At 38.3% G+C, this 17,183-nt stretch overlaps 1 protein-coding gene across 3 annotated transcripts in view; it reads right to left on the reverse strand.

Annotated features, from left to right (window-relative positions):
- Positions 1-17,183, reverse strand: part of HIPK1 (homeodomain interacting protein kinase 1) — a 50,307-nt gene that overhangs the window by 13,484 nt on the left and 19,640 nt on the right. For 2 of the 3 annotated variants that reach the window (XM_029949985.1, XM_029949984.1), the window contains exons 4-10: positions 9,129-9,248; positions 8,249-8,335; positions 7,358-7,542; positions 6,902-7,064; positions 5,762-5,987; positions 1,387-1,508; positions 341-475 (exon numbers count right to left, since the gene is read on the reverse strand). In XM_029949985.1, the coding sequence (XP_029805845.1) occupies positions 341-475; positions 1,387-1,508; positions 5,762-5,987; positions 6,902-7,064; positions 7,358-7,542; positions 8,249-8,335; positions 9,129-9,248 (1,038 nt within the window). The remainder of the gene's footprint in view (positions 1-340; positions 476-1,386; positions 1,509-5,761; positions 5,988-6,901; positions 7,065-7,357; positions 7,543-8,248; positions 8,336-9,128; positions 9,249-17,183) is intronic. The other variant, XM_029949986.1, reaches the window with a different exon arrangement.

Raw genomic sequence — 17,183 nt, forward strand, 5'->3', positions numbered from 1 at the left:
GTGTCGAAGCTCTTCTGAGGCTACGCGAAGAGCTTTTATCGCACTAGGCTGGCAGGGAAGAGTAAAGGGATCTGGCCCCTCACGAGCCCCACTGAGTATCAGAGTCAAACAGTGCTTCAGCCCATGGTAGGGAGGAAAACGAGGAGACATTAAAGATGTAGCAAGAACACAGCCACAAGACGGCGCATGCTTCCATGCCCTCTGCAGAGACTAAGTTAAAACGACTTTTTTTTTAATGGGAAAACCAGAAGAAAACAGAACAAAAACAAACAGGAAAAAAATAAAAAAGAAAGAAACCAAAGAAACTCCGTTAGTAACACAATCAAGCGAGGGGAATTACCAGTACAGCGGCAGTCTGTTCAACCAGCGCCGGCCGGCCGGCTGCGCAGCTCAGAGTAAAGGGCACCGCGTACTGCGGTGTGATGGTGGCTACTTGAGGGTGAAGAGTTGCTACCATTAGTGGTGTACAGCTTCCCTGAAATGTAGATTAGGCAGGTGAGTGAGACAAACACGGAGGCAGGTTATCTGGATTCAGAAGGGTCCTCACCCCCCCCCCAAGGCATGACCAACAAGCGGTCACTTCACACCACCTCCAAGGCGTGTACCGACAGCTCCCCCTGCAGCTCTGCTCAGCAGCCCACTAGGTCAAATGTCAGTGGCCTAAGGCAGTAAAGTCTACGAAGCCTTCTTGGGCCAGATTCAGAGGCTGGGCGAAAACTCGGTTCACAAAGGCGTGTGCTAAGAATTCCTCGTCTTCCTACTCACAGAAGAAGGGTTTTGGACTTCCATATTTCCTGTGCGTCATGGGCCACAAACATTTACGCACAGAAAACTGAAAATATATTATCTGTTGCTTATATGAATATTTCATGATTTCCTTGCCCATCTTAGTTGCACGTTCCATGGCCCGCAGAAGGTGCTGAGGCTTTCTACAGCCTAGCTGGTTAAACACACAGAATGAAGGGCCTGTAATACTCCCAGAGGCATCCTGATATGATCCAGCCTCTCCACCATGATGGGTTCTGAAAGAGTGAGCAAAGGGGGCGATAAAGGGAACCAAAGGGGAACACGGTATCTTTAGAATCGAAACGTTGCTACATACGTACAAAAAATTAACTGCACCCACAAAATCTGAGTCAATTTACTCAGAGCATGATTTCCCAGGGTCTGGGTAGTTGTCCACTGAAGTCTAAGGAAGACACTAGCAGAGCTGCAATCGTGTGAGGTCTGAGGAATCATTCTCTCACAGAGGTTTCATTTTAAGTCCACTGAACCATGACCAAGAATGATCTCACAGTCAGAGCGAATACCGTCTTCTAGGACAAAACACCGGATTCTCAGCAGTGCTTCAGCAGTACCGAGTATCCAGGTGGCTCTGGCTTTTACCTGCGTAAGGACTCCTGACTGGATCTGCAGCGGCTGGGCGGCCGGCGCCTGGGGGACGATGGGCACAGCGTTATCCATCCTCACAGGGAATCCAGAATGCTTTGTTGTTGCTTGTAGTCCAGCTGGAGAAAACAGCACCACGGTTACGCTGCTTTGCTGGGTCTGCGGTATTGTTTGTTCGGGGCTTTTGTTTGTTTTTAGCTTTTCTGTTCAAAGAATCCATCACCCAGGTTGGTTCTAGACACTTAAGACAAAGGGCTTTCCAGAAGTCTAGGGAGTTAAGAAAAGGGCAACTGCTTTGGCTCCCCTTGGATTAAACTAATGGAAAGATGTTTGAGACAAGAATGGATGGTTTAAGGAAATTCTCAAAAAAATTTTTTTATCCTACAGCACTTATAACACTCATCCCATTCCAATTAATAGCACAGGCAAAAGCAGACAAAAACCTCCACTTATTAAGTTACATTCACCTTTTAATTCATTGGGGGAGGGGGAAAACTTGTGGTTTTTTTAAATATAATTTATTAAAAGCAAAGACTTGAATATAATTGTAACTTTTGCTTAATTATGACTTAGTTAAGAAAGGTTATGAAAAGCTCAGTAATTTATCACCTAAGTTACCCTTTCAGAATATTTTAAGATGGTTTACCTTACTTCTCCAAAAAATATATAACCCAGTTCACAAGTTACTTATACATTTTATCTTTAACTGGTATGTGAACTGAAGAAATTACAACCCAGGATAAAAGTATTTAAAAAGGAGATAGTTTGGTTTACAGAAACACTTTTTTCTACTTATTTTAGAAATCTACTTTTGCTATTGACAGCTTTCTAGTAAGGTTCTTTTGCAACTAACTATGGAGAGGGGAGAAAATCAAGAACATTTTGCTTCCTTTAAAACAGTGACCATAGCTCATTTATCTTTTTATTCATTATGGCCTGAGCACAAATGCTGAATAAATGCTTCCTACATATCACAATTTTTCATTCGAGGGAAAAGATGTTTCTCCCTCTTGCCAAGTGTTGAGAAAAGAGACTTGAAAGCTTTCTTTTACCTTTTAAATTTTTTTTAATGTTTATTTATTTTTGAGACAGAGACAGAGCCCGAGTGGGGGAGGGGCGGAGAGAAAGGGAGACACAAAATCGAAGCAGGCTCCAGGCTCGGAGCTGTCAGCACAGAGCCTGATGCGGGGCTTGAACCCACGAACTGTGAGATCGTGACCTGAGCCGAAGTCGGACGCTTGATCAGCTGAGCCACCAGGCGCCCCACAAGCTTTCTTTTAAACCTGCCCTATCCGCCTGGGTGGCTCAGTCGGTCAAGCGTCCGACTTCGGCTCAGGTCATGATCTCACAGTTTGTGACTTTGAGCCCCACGTCGGGCTCTGTGCTGACAGCTCAGAGCCTGGAGCCTGCTTCAGATTCTGCGTCTCCCTCTCTCTCTTCTCTTCCCCTGCTCATGCTCTCTCTCCTTCAAAAATAAACAAGCATTAAAAAAAGATTTTTTTTAAACCTGCAATGTGGAGAGTTTAACTTTCTATTACCCACTAATGGAAGTTTCTCTATTTCACTAATTCCCGCACTTTTTGTTAAGTGGGGACACAAACATTTTAATTAGAGATCTTCTTCAGTGACATTTTCTAAGCTATCACTAACTAATTTCTCTGAAAATTTATGGAGATGCCAAATGAGCATAACTCCTAAACTCTAATACTGTATTTTCAGCAAGTCTTCCAGTTTTCCATTTCAGTGATTTACAAGTATTTTGGTAGGAAGATCTCATGCTGGAAAACACAATCTAGGAATATGCAAAATAAGAGACACTAGTAAAATCAGAATTAAAACACTCTTAACAATAACTTTTTTTTAAAAATAAGTGCTACTTACATAAAAATAAAAGGTAACAAATCCAGATATCCAGATATAAAGAAAGGCGGACAGATTTTTTTTAAGGCTATGCTATCTAATATGAAAGCTAAACAACATCAAAATTCTTATCTAAATTCCCAAGACACATGGCCAGCTACAAGACAATTGTCATAGACCTCCTACAAATGGGTAGGAACAAAGGAGGTAAAATTTAGGAAGAAATGGTCATGATAGAAGTTCACCTAGGAGTCCCAGGATAATCAAAAGGGGACAAAATTACAGAACCAATGAGCAAAATGTAGATCTATTTTGGTAAACTGGAATAGTACAAAAAGTAATATTTATAGCACTGACCTACAAATGTAACTAAGTATCAGGTTGCCATTGTAACTTAGGCTATACCACAGCAGCTAAGCTAGTTTATAACTAGCTACTTCAGGAAACTACAAGTGGAAACAATGAATTACCAAAAGTTAACACTTTTGGAAGGTTCTCCCTGAACCCTGAACTAAGAAATGTTAAAGTTTTGATTGTTTTTGTTTTTGATGAATACAACTTGTTAAATAAAAATTCATGGACATATGGAAGGAAGAGTAAAAACTGTCTAATTGATAAGGGTTTATTTTCCTCTGAGAAGAACAGATGGTAAAAGGAGGGACCTGGAAATACACGACTGCTGGGCAAAATCCCGCATGGCTGTGGCTGCAAATCAACTGACAACCCTTAACAGCGGAGTTTAAATACTGAGAGGTGGTGCAGAATATTTCAAAATGCAGACGCTACGAACCCAAACGCCTGGGTTCAAATCGCAATTCCACCACTAACTAGTTATTATGTCTTTAGGCAGATGAGAGAACCATGCTCAATTTTCTCGTGTGTGATGGGATATAATGACACTGGGTCACTTCCTAGGGTTGTTTGTGAGGATGAATTAATACACGTAGAAGCCATCAGATCATTATGTGGCATGTGGTAATACGTATCAGCTATCATCATCCTCATTACCTTAATTTAAAAACCCTTTGATTTAGAAATTTTGAAATTTGCTCTACCTAGCTCTTCAGATTAAACTTCCTAAACAGAAAAAAAGTTTCCAAAGCTTGTACTTACCTAATTACATCAAAAGGAGTTATACTACTTCTCCCCTCCACACGCAGTTTACACTTTGTTTTGCTAAAGGAACTAAGAAGTTCTGCCTCATCTCATGAACACCATCTGAGAAGCAGCAGAAAACTTCAGTCCCACATCTGAAAACTGTTCCCATGAGATTCACTTGGGAAACGATGAGGGGGAGGAGGGTGGCTAGTTTGCTAAATTCAGTAGAAGAATCACTCAACAAATGACGGCCCAAAGTATAGACTTTACTACTATGCAGCATACACAGAAAATCATTTTGTAAGTTAGGCTAATGTGCATTTACGGGTTTTGAGTCTGCTCCTCCGCTCTCCCTGTGGTTTCTCCCTGGTTTCCTTCGCTATCGCTCTCCTCTCCTCCCGGTAATCTCTCAGTCTCCCCTAGCCCCTCTTTTCCTTCTGCTTGCTCCGACTCTGTCAGAAACCAAACACAGAGAGTCACAGTCAATAAGTAACTGAAGTAAGAAGATAAAAATGCTATCTATTTCTATGTAAAATACTCTAAGAAGCCTGAATCCTAGTTTATTTCCAGAGGGTATACCTGACTTTCTGTTGGGAAAATCAAGTGTGTCATCAGAAAATACCCCTAAAATAATTTGACCTTTTAAATGGCTCACCAGATCAATAAACACATTTCCCATATTTCAGAAAAAAAGGAACTGGACAGACTACATTACAGAACAGCAATGGAAAAAAATGAGGCAGGATGGGAGTGTGAAAATTCAAATCTCATTGCAACACCCGGGGTCAGAGCCTCCTCCAGCTATTCTGCTCCTCTGTTGGTAGGACTTTGCAGGGACAGTAAGAACCATAAGCTGAAGCAGATCATCTTAATGCATTCCCCACACAAGTACTTCTGCTTGTAGGACTTTTCAGTTCAATAAATAATGGTCTTTATTTCTGAATGTAACTCACAAGGTTTCCACATTCTTAAACATAATGTTTGCATTTTAGAATAAAACTGTATTTTCTTTGGGATGCTAATTTTATTTAATAATGGCATGATACAGAAAATAAGACTCAATATAGAACTTCTGTTTACAACAAACTTCTGCAAGCTTAATATTTCCTGCATATTGAGAGATACAGGCTTATTTATACAAGATATAGGACATTGGTACAAGGTCTCAGTGGGCAAGAAATTGATAGCAGGGCAGTTCAAATAAGAAAATGTTAGGTGAACTCCCATGTCAGTATCATGGTTAGATAAATAACCAATGTAAAAAGGGTAAACACACTTCGTTAATTTCAGTTATCTTCACAGTCAGAGACCAAGTTTAAACTTGTCAGAGATCAAAACTAAAGAACTAGATACCTAATAAGGAACTGCCTAAAGCAAGATCTGTGGGTTTGATAAAACAGTTTCCCCCACTTACTCTGAAAAGCAGGTGGACATACTATAAACGTTTGTTGGAATGGATCTGTCTGAGTGCAAATTTGGGTGGTTCCGGGCTGCAAGGAAACACCTTGCTGGGCAACTCCAGGAACTGCTGCTGCAGATGATGGGTACAAAGCCGACTGGTAGTTCAGCAGTGAGACATCCGAATTAGCCAGAGAAAGAGTAGCAGCTGCTGCAGTAGAACTGGAAGCTAGAACACTGGCCTAAAAACAAAAGGATTACAGTTGTATACTGGTATAGTGGAAATAACAGTGTTTTTACACATGCAGAATCCACCCAGAAAAACGTAAAGTTTTAAATGTAATATTAACTGTCTTTGAAATAACCCTCTGCTTAAGAAAATTTCCCAGTCTCTAAATATAAGGCATATTATAAGGTTGAATTAGAAAACATACAATAAAAAAATGGTCCTGTACCGACTGAGGTTGTATAAACCCCTATCTCTTCTTTCTGTGCAAAAAGTTGCTGGATGTGAGATACCACCAAATCTCATTTTAAAAGTAGACCTAGCTAAAAAAATTAGGAAACTTACATCTTCAATAACAAACAAATGTAAATATCACCATTTGGCAAATGAATGCAAAACCACTCTTAAAGTTAATTATTGGAAACACCAATGTTCTTAGAAACAGTGAGTGATTGCCAGAAACAGGGCAGCAGGTGGGAGAGCAAACGGGTGAAAAGTCAAAGGGTACAAACTTGCAATTACAACATGAATTTGTTCTGAGGATCTAAAGTATAGCATAGAAAAATAATTAATGAAACACCCTTCAATCCATGTAACGAGACATATAAAATCTTTCCAACAGAGAGAAAGAGAGTCATCTGGCTAAAGTCAGTACAACTAAGAGCAGTACGTAGTACGACAGCTAGGGTCCGTTGATGGGACGATGCTCAGACTACGAGGGCCTGGATTAGGCCTGTGTATTTAATTTTTGGCAACACATGACTGACAGGTATTACCAGTCTGCCCTGTCTTCCATCACTTTTGCCAAGTAGAAATTCGTAAGAAGCAGTAAGATCACCAAAGCAAAGGCTGGTTTATCTCACTCAACCTGTACTCTTACTAGTTTCGACCCCTCGCAGGTTTGAGTTTCCAAAATCATTTACTGAGTACCTGATTGTGCACTGTATTAAGCTGGTTGCTGAAGCTCATGGTTAGATTTGTGCTTGTATTTGGGGCAACGTGCGTAGTGAAGGGACTCTTGATCTGACTCACTGTGTCATACATGTGAACCCTCCGCTTGCAGATCTCCATGTTCTGAAAACAAGACTTAACACTGAAAAAGAGGTTAAAGCATCAGTAAAATGACTGCTGAGATTTAAACAGATAACAAATAACTCAAGATGAATATGGATCAACGTTTTTACCCAAGAATATTTAGATAAAATGAATCGAGAGTCTTTATAGCCATAAAGAGAAAAATCATACATCTTATGTTTAATCGCATGATTTTTCAATGAGAAAGGAAAGTACCAGGGCTGCCGCCCACATGTGATCATTCCATTGAAGCTATAAGATGGTAACTCAACACAGAGCCACATCAGGGCAAATGCCCCAGACCATACTCACTGATTGCTATGTGGAAAATCCAGAAGGTGAGTCATTGTCACAAACTGATGGTTCAGAGTTTTCAGAGGAGTAATTCTCTTATCTGCATCAATTGTTAGCATTTTCTTTAGCAGATCAATGTATTCTCTCCGATCCGCCTTCTCTGCCAACATGTCTGTTCCCTCTAGGTCTGTGGACATATTCACCTTTGAAGGAAAATTTAGAAACATTATACTTCATCACTTAACCTTTAATGCGAACACTAAACATTTGCATGATAGATAGATTAGATAGACAGATAGAAAGATATAGATCTAAGAGAAAAACCCGAGGAAATCCTTTTTATTACAGTATAATAATTTTTGCCAGTGGAAGCTCTTCTTATGCTAATTAAAATCTTCAGTTTGGTAGAGTTTGTTGGTACAATAAAGCTGAAGGAAGTCTTTTCATTCAAACTTTGGACAAACAAGTTAAGCAAAAGTGATTATTATTACTTAAATATAAAAGTTTCTATTGTTGAAAAGATTAAATTACATAATAAGCATAAAGTGCTTAAACAGAGTTTGGAACATAATAAGCACTCAATAAATGTTAGCTCCTATATAAGTATGTGTTTAACAGACAAAATGGATAGGAAAGAAACCTTCAAAAACAGTATTTCAAAATGCTGACAGGCAATAAGACCAGTTAGAGGAAAAGCAAAGGAGAAATAATTTTAAAAGTGTCCTTGGTTAAAATTCAGCGTTCTTTTAACACACGGCAGAATGTTAATGAGCTTTTTTCTCTAAAAAAATGAAAACTTACTAGAAAATAACAGATTGACTCTATCTTTAATATACTTAATCAACAGAAGTGTGTCTCTGATCAAAGAGATACATAAATGTCTGTCTTCCTGAAATTTTCTATACTCACCTGAGCCATGTCATCTAAACAATTAAAAATGTACTTTCGAGCTTCCTTTGATTTGATTCCAGTCTCCAATTCATGTTCTTCTGGTGTCTATAAAATAGATTTTTAAAATTTCATCTGTATATTATTCTCACATTTTGTTCTATATTAAAGCCAGCATACGAAGAGACAAGCATCGTCACCCTGCCCAGCAGAGATGGCAGACATGAAAGCAATTTACACCCAACAAGTCTGGTGGAGAGATGGCACCTGGACGTCTGACTGCCCCTTCAACAGTGTTAAAGTCAGAGCGGAAACAAGGATGTAGCACCCTCCTGAAGGGTGTCATATAAGGAGGCACATTATTGTTTTCCCCTTAAAGCTACTTTCAAATGAAATCATATTTCAAATGCTAACTATTTAACAGGCTCAGAGGCAGAGACTCACAGGGTTACTCAAATTACTCAGAGATCTCACAAGTTAAAGGAATAGGCTCAGAAGTAAAAAAAAAAAAAAACAGAGATTTGGTTCAAGAAAATATGCAAGGGGAGTTAGAAAATTATGTTTTCTCACATTCATTGAGAATTCTCTAAAAACAGTCATTGCTAAGTTACTCTAGATCTTCCTGTGACTCAATAGTGAGCCCTATTCTCTATACCCCCTTTCTCAGCTGCTGGTTCAGATTTACAAAGTAACCTTAGACAACCAAACAGGCATTCAGTTTATTTTTTAACTAAGGATCAGGTCAAATGGGTACAGTGAAATGATTTTTCCAAGTACTGCCTCCTGCAAACATACATTCCCACCACCACCGCCCCGTTTCCCTCCTCCACCTCAAGAAATTAATAACTGAAAGTTGGGAGTGAGGAGTACAGGAATGAGTAGTATAGTAGAGGAGACAGACCTTAAGCCTCCACAGCGGATACCCCAAATTAGGATCTCTGTTGAAAAACCTGGTTGTTTTTGTCCCAGCACTGAGAAGATATTCAGCTGGCAGGCCTTGTGTTTGTGAAATGTAACGAATCTGAAACATTGAAATCATTAAAACATTGATTTGGAGTGGAAAGGGGAAATATTAAAAACTTTTACATTAAGACATCATTGCTCTAGCCAAATCAATACAAATGAAATTTATCTGTAAATACATAAATATGCTAACCCACTCACAGGTAATTCCCAAATACTTAATCAGTTATTGCCATGTTACTATCTGTCATTCACAAGGAAAATCCAGTTTCGAAAATTTTGGTTGTAACCATTTTTGCTTTTTTTTTTTTAAGTTTATTTATTTATTTTGAGAGAGACAGAGACAACATGAGTGGGGGAGGGGTAGAGAGAATCCCAAAGCAGGCTCCATGCAGTCAGTGCAGAGCCCGACACAGGGCTCAAACCGACAAAACCAAAAGCATGACCTGAGCCAAAACCAAGAGTCAGATGCTTAAATGAGCCCCAGATGCCCCACCATTTTTGCGTTTTTATTGACTTCTGATACAAAGTTCAGAAAACATCAGATTTCTAGAACAGAAGAGAATATTTTTCAACAAACTATTCAATGGATCACCAAGGGGTTTTTGTTTGTTTTCTTTGTTGATACATTATCAAGTTTAAAAGGTTTAGTAAACATTTTCATAAACTTCTTTCTTGGCTACTCTAGTTCCTATCAATTGTCCCTATTCTAAACTGCCACAGAACTTGTCTCTCACACCATAAAGTTAGATCCTTCTTTTAGCTTCTATATCCCTACATCACTAGAGGACAGGCACTGTGGTCACTCAACCAACATTTACTGAACATCTACTATGAAAGAGGCCAGCAGTTTTCAAAGTCTTGTCTGGAGACCACTTGGGGTCCCCAAGATCCTTTCCGGGAGTCCAAGAAGAAAAAACTATTTTAAAAATAATACTGAGAAGAAATCTGCCTTTCATTCCCTTCTTATGGCTGTAGGGTAGAGATTTCTAGAGAGGATGTATGATGTCATTGCTCTGATGGCTAATGAAACGTGCTTATATATACTTGTGTTTTAAAAATTTCCCAATTTTATTGTTCACATTTGTTTGTTTTCACAATTCTCATGACCCAAGAAAGCAATAGAAGAGATGATTTGCTTTTCTCTCCACTACTGAGAGTGCCACAAGAGGCATTTTTTTTTACCCCCTTTTCCCTATTTGAATGGCTATACATAAGATGAAATTACAAACTTGTAAAGCAAGGAAATAAATCTTACTTCCCACCTCTCCCTCTAAAAACCTTCAGTTTTAATTTCTAATGCACTACATACTAATAGATATAAGCTACACAAACAGAGCTCTTGGGGATCCTCATCAATTTTTTAACAGTGTAAAGCAGAGGTCAAGAAACTATGATCTATAGGCCAAATCTGGCCTGCTATCAGACGACAGCAGGATATTACTCTTAAATCTATGGGAGCTATCTAATGGGAAGCTCATAAAGCATTAGCAAAACAGAAAAACAAATTTTAATGTAGAAAAGGACATAAAAAATTTTTTTAATGTTCATTTATTTTTGAGAGAGACAGAATACGAGTCAGGGAGGGGCAAAGATAGAGGGAGACACAGAATCTGAAGCAGGCTCCAGGCTCTGAGCTGTCAGCACAGAGCCTGATGCAGGGCTTAAACCCATGGACCGCGAGATCATGACCTGAGCCAAAGTGGGACGCTCAACCAACTGAGCCACTTAGGTATCCCAAGAACATTTTAAATGTGAACTTCTTTTGCATACAAAAAGAGTGGAAAAAAATGTGAAGCCAGGATAAAACCTATGCAATAAAATACTATATGCATTTAAAACAAAAAAGTATAGTTATTGACCTGTAAAGATGTTTCACAATATAAGTAGAAAAAGATTACAAATTAAATAATCACACTTTATTTTTTTTATTTATTTTTTATTCCCAACCCCCAATAATCACACTTTAAAAAAAAATTACATTTCACTGATTCTAAGAGGCATATTTTTTCACACTAACATCTCTGAAATCAAGATGTCTTACAACTGATAATTATCAAGTCTCCTCTTGTTTTTTAATGCTTATTTATTTTGAGGAAAAGAGAGACAGAGTGCGAGCAGAGGAGGGGCAGAGAGAGAGGGCGACACAGAACCTGAGCAGGCTCCAGGCTCTGAGCTGTGAGCACAGAGCCCACAAGGGGCTTGAACTTGGAAACTGTGAGATCATGGCCTGCGCCGGGGACAGATGTTTAACCGACTGAGCCACCCAGGCACCCCACAACTGATCATTAGCATGGTTTAATTGACAGCATTCTTTCTTAGAGGTACAGAAAAATGTGTATCTTTCAATCAGTGGTGTCCTAGATATGACCAAATACAGTATATATGCTCCTCTATCTTCATAAGTTTATTATGTGGAATGGAACTATATATATATATATATATATATAGCACATATGTTCATTTACTCTTTTAATAAGTACTTATTGAGCCAGGCATTGGTGATTTTAAAAACAGACGTGGTTCCTGCTCTCATAGACCTTGTAGTCAAGAGAGGGAGCAGACACTGAATAGTCAAGCTTTCAGTATGAATTGGCATTCTGAAAAAAAGAAATAGGCTTCTATAAAATACATAATGAAGGAACCTGCCTTAGATGGGGGACTGGTGAGGAAAAGCTCCTTGAGAAAGTAACACTTGAGCTAATGAATGAGTAGGCACGGACTAGATGAAATGAATGGGTGGTGCAGAATATTCCAGACTAGGAGAACAGTATGTACAAGGGCCTGTGCTGGAAGAAAGCATATTCTTAACCAGTACTGAAATGGTGCCAATGGTGCTAGAGCATGAAAAGCAAGGAGAAATGGTGTAAGATCAATCCAGAGAAGGAGAGAGAAAGGGGAAAGACAAACCCATGTAGGGGCTCAGAGGCCATATTAAGGATTTAGTCCATTATTCTAAAAGTATAAAAAACCCACTGAAGAGCAGTAACATGATTAAATTTGTGTTTTGTAAAAATCACTAGAGAGGCCACAATAAAAGGAGACAGTCTAGAAACCCAGGTAGGTTAACAAGACAGCCTAGAGTAGGGTAGTAGCAATGAGAAGAGGGATCTCAATCATATTATATAATTATTATGTATTTACTTATATATTATACATTTATATATTTGTTATATAATTTATTATATATATAAAAGTATTAAAAATATTTTTTAACATTTATTTACTTTTGAGAAAAAGAGACAAAGCATGAGGGGGTAAGGGTCAGAGAGAGAAGGAGACACAGAATCTGAAGCAGGCCCCAGGCTCTGATCTGTCAGCACAGAGCCTAACACGGGCCTCGATCTCATGGATTGCAAGACCACAACCTGAGCCGAAGTTGGACCCTTAACCAACTGAGCCACCCAGGCATCCCTAAAAGTATTATATAATTGTTTACTTGCTATCTTCTACCAATGAATTCTAGCCTTTATGAGGGCAAGGGCAATATTTTATGCAGCATTGTACCGCCGGCGTCCTAGGAGGTACTTCATAAATACATGATGGAAACTAACAAATTATACATACAAACACAAATATGCCAAATCCTAACAGGGTTACCTCTGAAGGGTGGTACTACCAGAGACTGAAAGTTTTAGCTCCTGGCTTACTGCATCTTTTCTAACTTTTCTACAGTAATGCACTTAAGTAATAAAAACATTTAAAAATGTTAATATTACAGAATGAAAGAGCTTCACTGTGAAAGTAGACCGGGAAGCTATCATCCAGATACTACTTCTCACATAACTTACAATACAGCAAAAACAAAAGTCCTACATTTAGGCAAACAAAAAGTACTACTGTCATTTGTTATTTTAAACAATTACAATGTTTCCAACAAATTTAAAACTATTAACTAATTAATATTTCAAGACTCAGAAATATTTGCTATAAAATTTCTGCTCTCGTATATATGAAAAATCCACAGCAGATATCATACTTAATAGTGAAAGACTAAATACTTTCCCCTTAAAATTTAGAACAAGGCAAGGATGTCTGCTCTTAAACTTCTATTCAACACTGTATTAATGGTTCAATGCAAAGGAATTAGGTAAGGGGAAAAAAAAGGAATCCAGATTGGAAAGGAAGATGTAAACCTATTTTTATTTGTAGTTGGCATGATCTTATAGTTAGAAAATTGTAAAAGAATCCATCACAACTGTTAGAACTAGAGTTCTATCAGAAAACTACTAGAGGGGTGCCTAGCTAGCTCAGTCAGTAGAACATACAGCTCTTGATCTTGGGTTCGTGAGTTTAAATCCCACGTTGCGCATAGAGATTACTTTAAAAAAATAATAAATAACCTTAAAAAAGAAAGAAAATTACTAGTAATAGAGTTCAACAAGGCTGCAGAATACAAGATTAATTACAAAATTCATTGTATTCCCACACATTAGAAACAATCTGAAAATAAAATTAAGAAAATAATTCCATTCATCACAGCCATCAAAACAAAAAACTAGAGGGGCGCCTGGGTGGCTCAGTCAGTTAAGTCTCCGACTTTGGCTCAGGTCATGAACTTACAGTCCATGAGTTCAAGCCCCGCACTGCGCTCTGTGCTGACAGCTCAGAGCCTGGAGTCTGCTTCAGATTCTGTGTCTCCCTCTCTCTCTGCCCTTCCCCGGCTTGCTCTCGGTCTCTGCCTCTCAAAATAAAAAAAATAAAGACATAAAAAAAATTATCTTTAAATAAGAAAAAACAAAAATAGAATACTTAGAAATCAATTTAGAAAAAGAAATGTAAGGGTGCCTGGGTGCCTTAGCCAGTTAAGCATTTGACTCTTGATTTTGGCTCAGGAAATGATCTCATTTATAGGGTGGAGCCCTGAATCAGGCTTTCTCTCCCTCTCTCTGCCCTTCCCCTGCTCATTTGGATGCACACACACTCACTTTTTCTCTCTCAAAATAAATTAACATAAAAAAAAGAAATGTGAAACCAGTATTCTGAATATTACAGAAGGCTAAAGAAAACCTAAAAAAAATCTGGTCACAATTATGGATCAGAAGACAATATTGCTAAGATGCTGATACTTTCCAGAGAGTCAATATACTCACTATTTAAAAAAACAACAGCAGCAACAACAACAAAAACAGAAAAAAACCTAATGATTTTTTTGCAGGAAAAAAAAATCCTAAAACTATATAGAATCTCAAGGGACCCCAAATAGCCAAAATAATCTTGAGAAAGAATAAACTTAAAGGACTCACACTCCCTGGTTTCAAAACTGACTATAGAACAATGCGGTACCTGCATAAAGACAGATACAAGATATAGATCAATGGAACAGAATGTCCAGAAACAAATCATCGTATTTATGGTCAACTGATTTTCAATAAGGACACTAAGACAATCTAGCAGAGAAAGAACAGTCTTGTAGCAAATGGTGCTGGAAAAACTGAATATCCACATGCAAAATACTAAAATTGAACCCTTATTTTATTCTATGTTGAAAAATCAACTTAAAATGGTTCAAACACCTAAATGCAAGAGACAAAACTATAAAATTGTCAGAAGAAAACACAGGAGAAATCTTCATGACTTTCGATTTGGTAATGATTTTTTGGATATGATACCACAAGTAAAGAAGGAAAAAAAAACTGGTCTTCATCAAAATTAAAACGCTTTTGTGCAAACAATACTATCAACACAGTGAAAAGGCATCCCCAAGGAATGGGAGAAAGGGTTTGCAAATTATATGTCTGATAAGGGATCAATATCCAAAATGTAAAAAACTCCTAAAACTCAACAACAATAAACAACCCAATTGAAAAATGGGCAATGGACTTAAGTAAACTTCTCTAGAGGAGGTAAACCGGGTATCCTCTGGGGCATACTTGAGTGGGGAAAGGTCAAAGAGAGAATCAATCCCCAGTGGGCTCTGTGCTGTCACTTCACATTCACAAGGATGGCTGCTATCTTTAAAAAAAGAAAATAAAAAAGGAAACTAACCAGTGTTGCCAAGGATGTAAAGAAATTGGAACCCCTGTGCATTGCTGGTAGGTATGCAAAATGATATGACTGCTGTGGAAAACAGTTTAAATATAAAATTTCCAGATAACCCAGTAATTCACTTCTAGCTATATACCCCCAAAATTGAAAACACTTGTATGCCAAGGTTCACAGCACCATTATTCACAATAGCCAAAAGAGAACTCACTATCCATCAAAACATAAATGGATAACAAAATGTGATGTACAATGGAACATTATTCAGCCATAAAAAGTAACGACATTCTGATACACACTACAGCATGGATGAAAAACATGTAAGTAAAAGAAGCCCATCACAAAAAACTACACATTGTGTATAATAAAGATAAATTACAACAGGCAAATCTATAGAGACAAAAAGAAGATTGGCGGTTGCCAGGGGTGGGAGACGGTATGGGTTAGAGGAGAATGCGCATTGACTGCTAATTAGATGCAGGCTTTCATTACAGAGGGATGAACATGTTCTAAAACTGGTTATGGGGATAGTTCACAACCCTGTGAACATACTAAAAATCACTGAGCTGCACACTTTAAATGGCTGACTTATATGGTATACAAAGTATATCTCAATAAAGTTGTTTTAAAGAAACTTGGCTGGAAGAGCAGAGATCCTGCCCCAGAACTCTCTTGGTACAACCAGAGCTGCATCAAGATCACCTATCCCCCTGAACTGCTCTGTAACAGCAGTATCCTAGATACTCAGCCTGGGAAGCAGGACTTCCTCCTACCACCTACACTTTCACATCTATGCACACTGGCCGAAAGTCCTCGAAACTATCAGTTCATCTCTATTTTAAAAAGCCCCAGTTGTACCTTAGCTTTTAAATCTAATTTTATTTGGTTCCACTTCCTAGGAAAATTTACAGTACCAATCTGCTTACTAAGGTTGAAGGTTGGCCTAGGGATGGCACTTTCATGGCTATAATTGCTCAGAGTAAAGTTTCTTAATTAGGGATCCACCAATCTCCTAAATGTGTACTCAAAATACTGCATGCAGATTTTTCTGAGAAGATATCCCTACCTTCACGGGATTCTCAAAAAGGAGAATCAATGGTTTAGTTCAACCAACTGTGTTTTTGCCTCAATCTCCTTCACGCTTTTTTGTTGTTGTAAAATAAGAAAGCTGGCTTCTTTCTCACAAAGTACAAGAAAGACTAAATTTCAAAGCTCAATATAACTAGTTACTTATCACATGAGTAATTCATTTTTTTATGCTTCAATTAAAGATGTGCCCAAAGAGTCAAATTTTTGAAAGGTGAATCTAAAGTGGATCAAGGAATCAAAATTCTATGTTGAATAGGGGAAAACAGTTTTATTCTTTTTTCCTTTTAATAATTCCAGATAACCATTTACTTCTTTAAAAACAAAAAACAGGGGCGCCCGGGTGGCTCAGTCAGTTAAGCACCAGACTTCGGCTCAGGTCATGATCTCGCGGTTTGTGGGTTCAGGCCCCATAACAGGCTCTGGGCTGACAGAGGGCCTGAGGTCTGCTTCGATTCTGTGTCTCCCTTACTCTCTGCCTCTCCCCTGCTTGCACTCTATCTCTCTCAAAAATAAACATTAAAAAAAATTAAAAACAAAAAATTCTCATCTACTTACTGTGTACCAGACACAGCATCGGAAGCTAAGGATATACCGGTGGAAAGAAACACTCTATGCCCTCAAAGAGCTTACAGCTTAGTGGTTAGAACCATTTTCATTAAAAGAACAAGAAATAAGAATTTACAATTTACTTCCATGGCAAAACTTCCTTGGGAAACTGCAGCATATTTTTTAAAGCCTCTCTGAGATATAGACCATTCATTACAATACTTTTCAACTCCTATGATTTTCCTCCTAAATCGTATTTTACAGAGACCCAGTACATATCATGGCTTCCAGGGCGCATGTGTTTCAGTTTGTGGAGAGTACTTCTTTCACATATGACATGTATAAAAGGAAGTAACAGCTCTGAATGAGCCAA

This window comes from Suricata suricatta, chromosome 8 (genome assembly GCF_006229205.1).
Source record: "Suricata suricatta isolate VVHF042 chromosome 8, meerkat_22Aug2017_6uvM2_HiC, whole genome shotgun sequence".
NCBI classification, from domain to species: Eukaryota; Metazoa; Chordata; class Mammalia; order Carnivora; family Herpestidae; genus Suricata; species Suricata suricatta.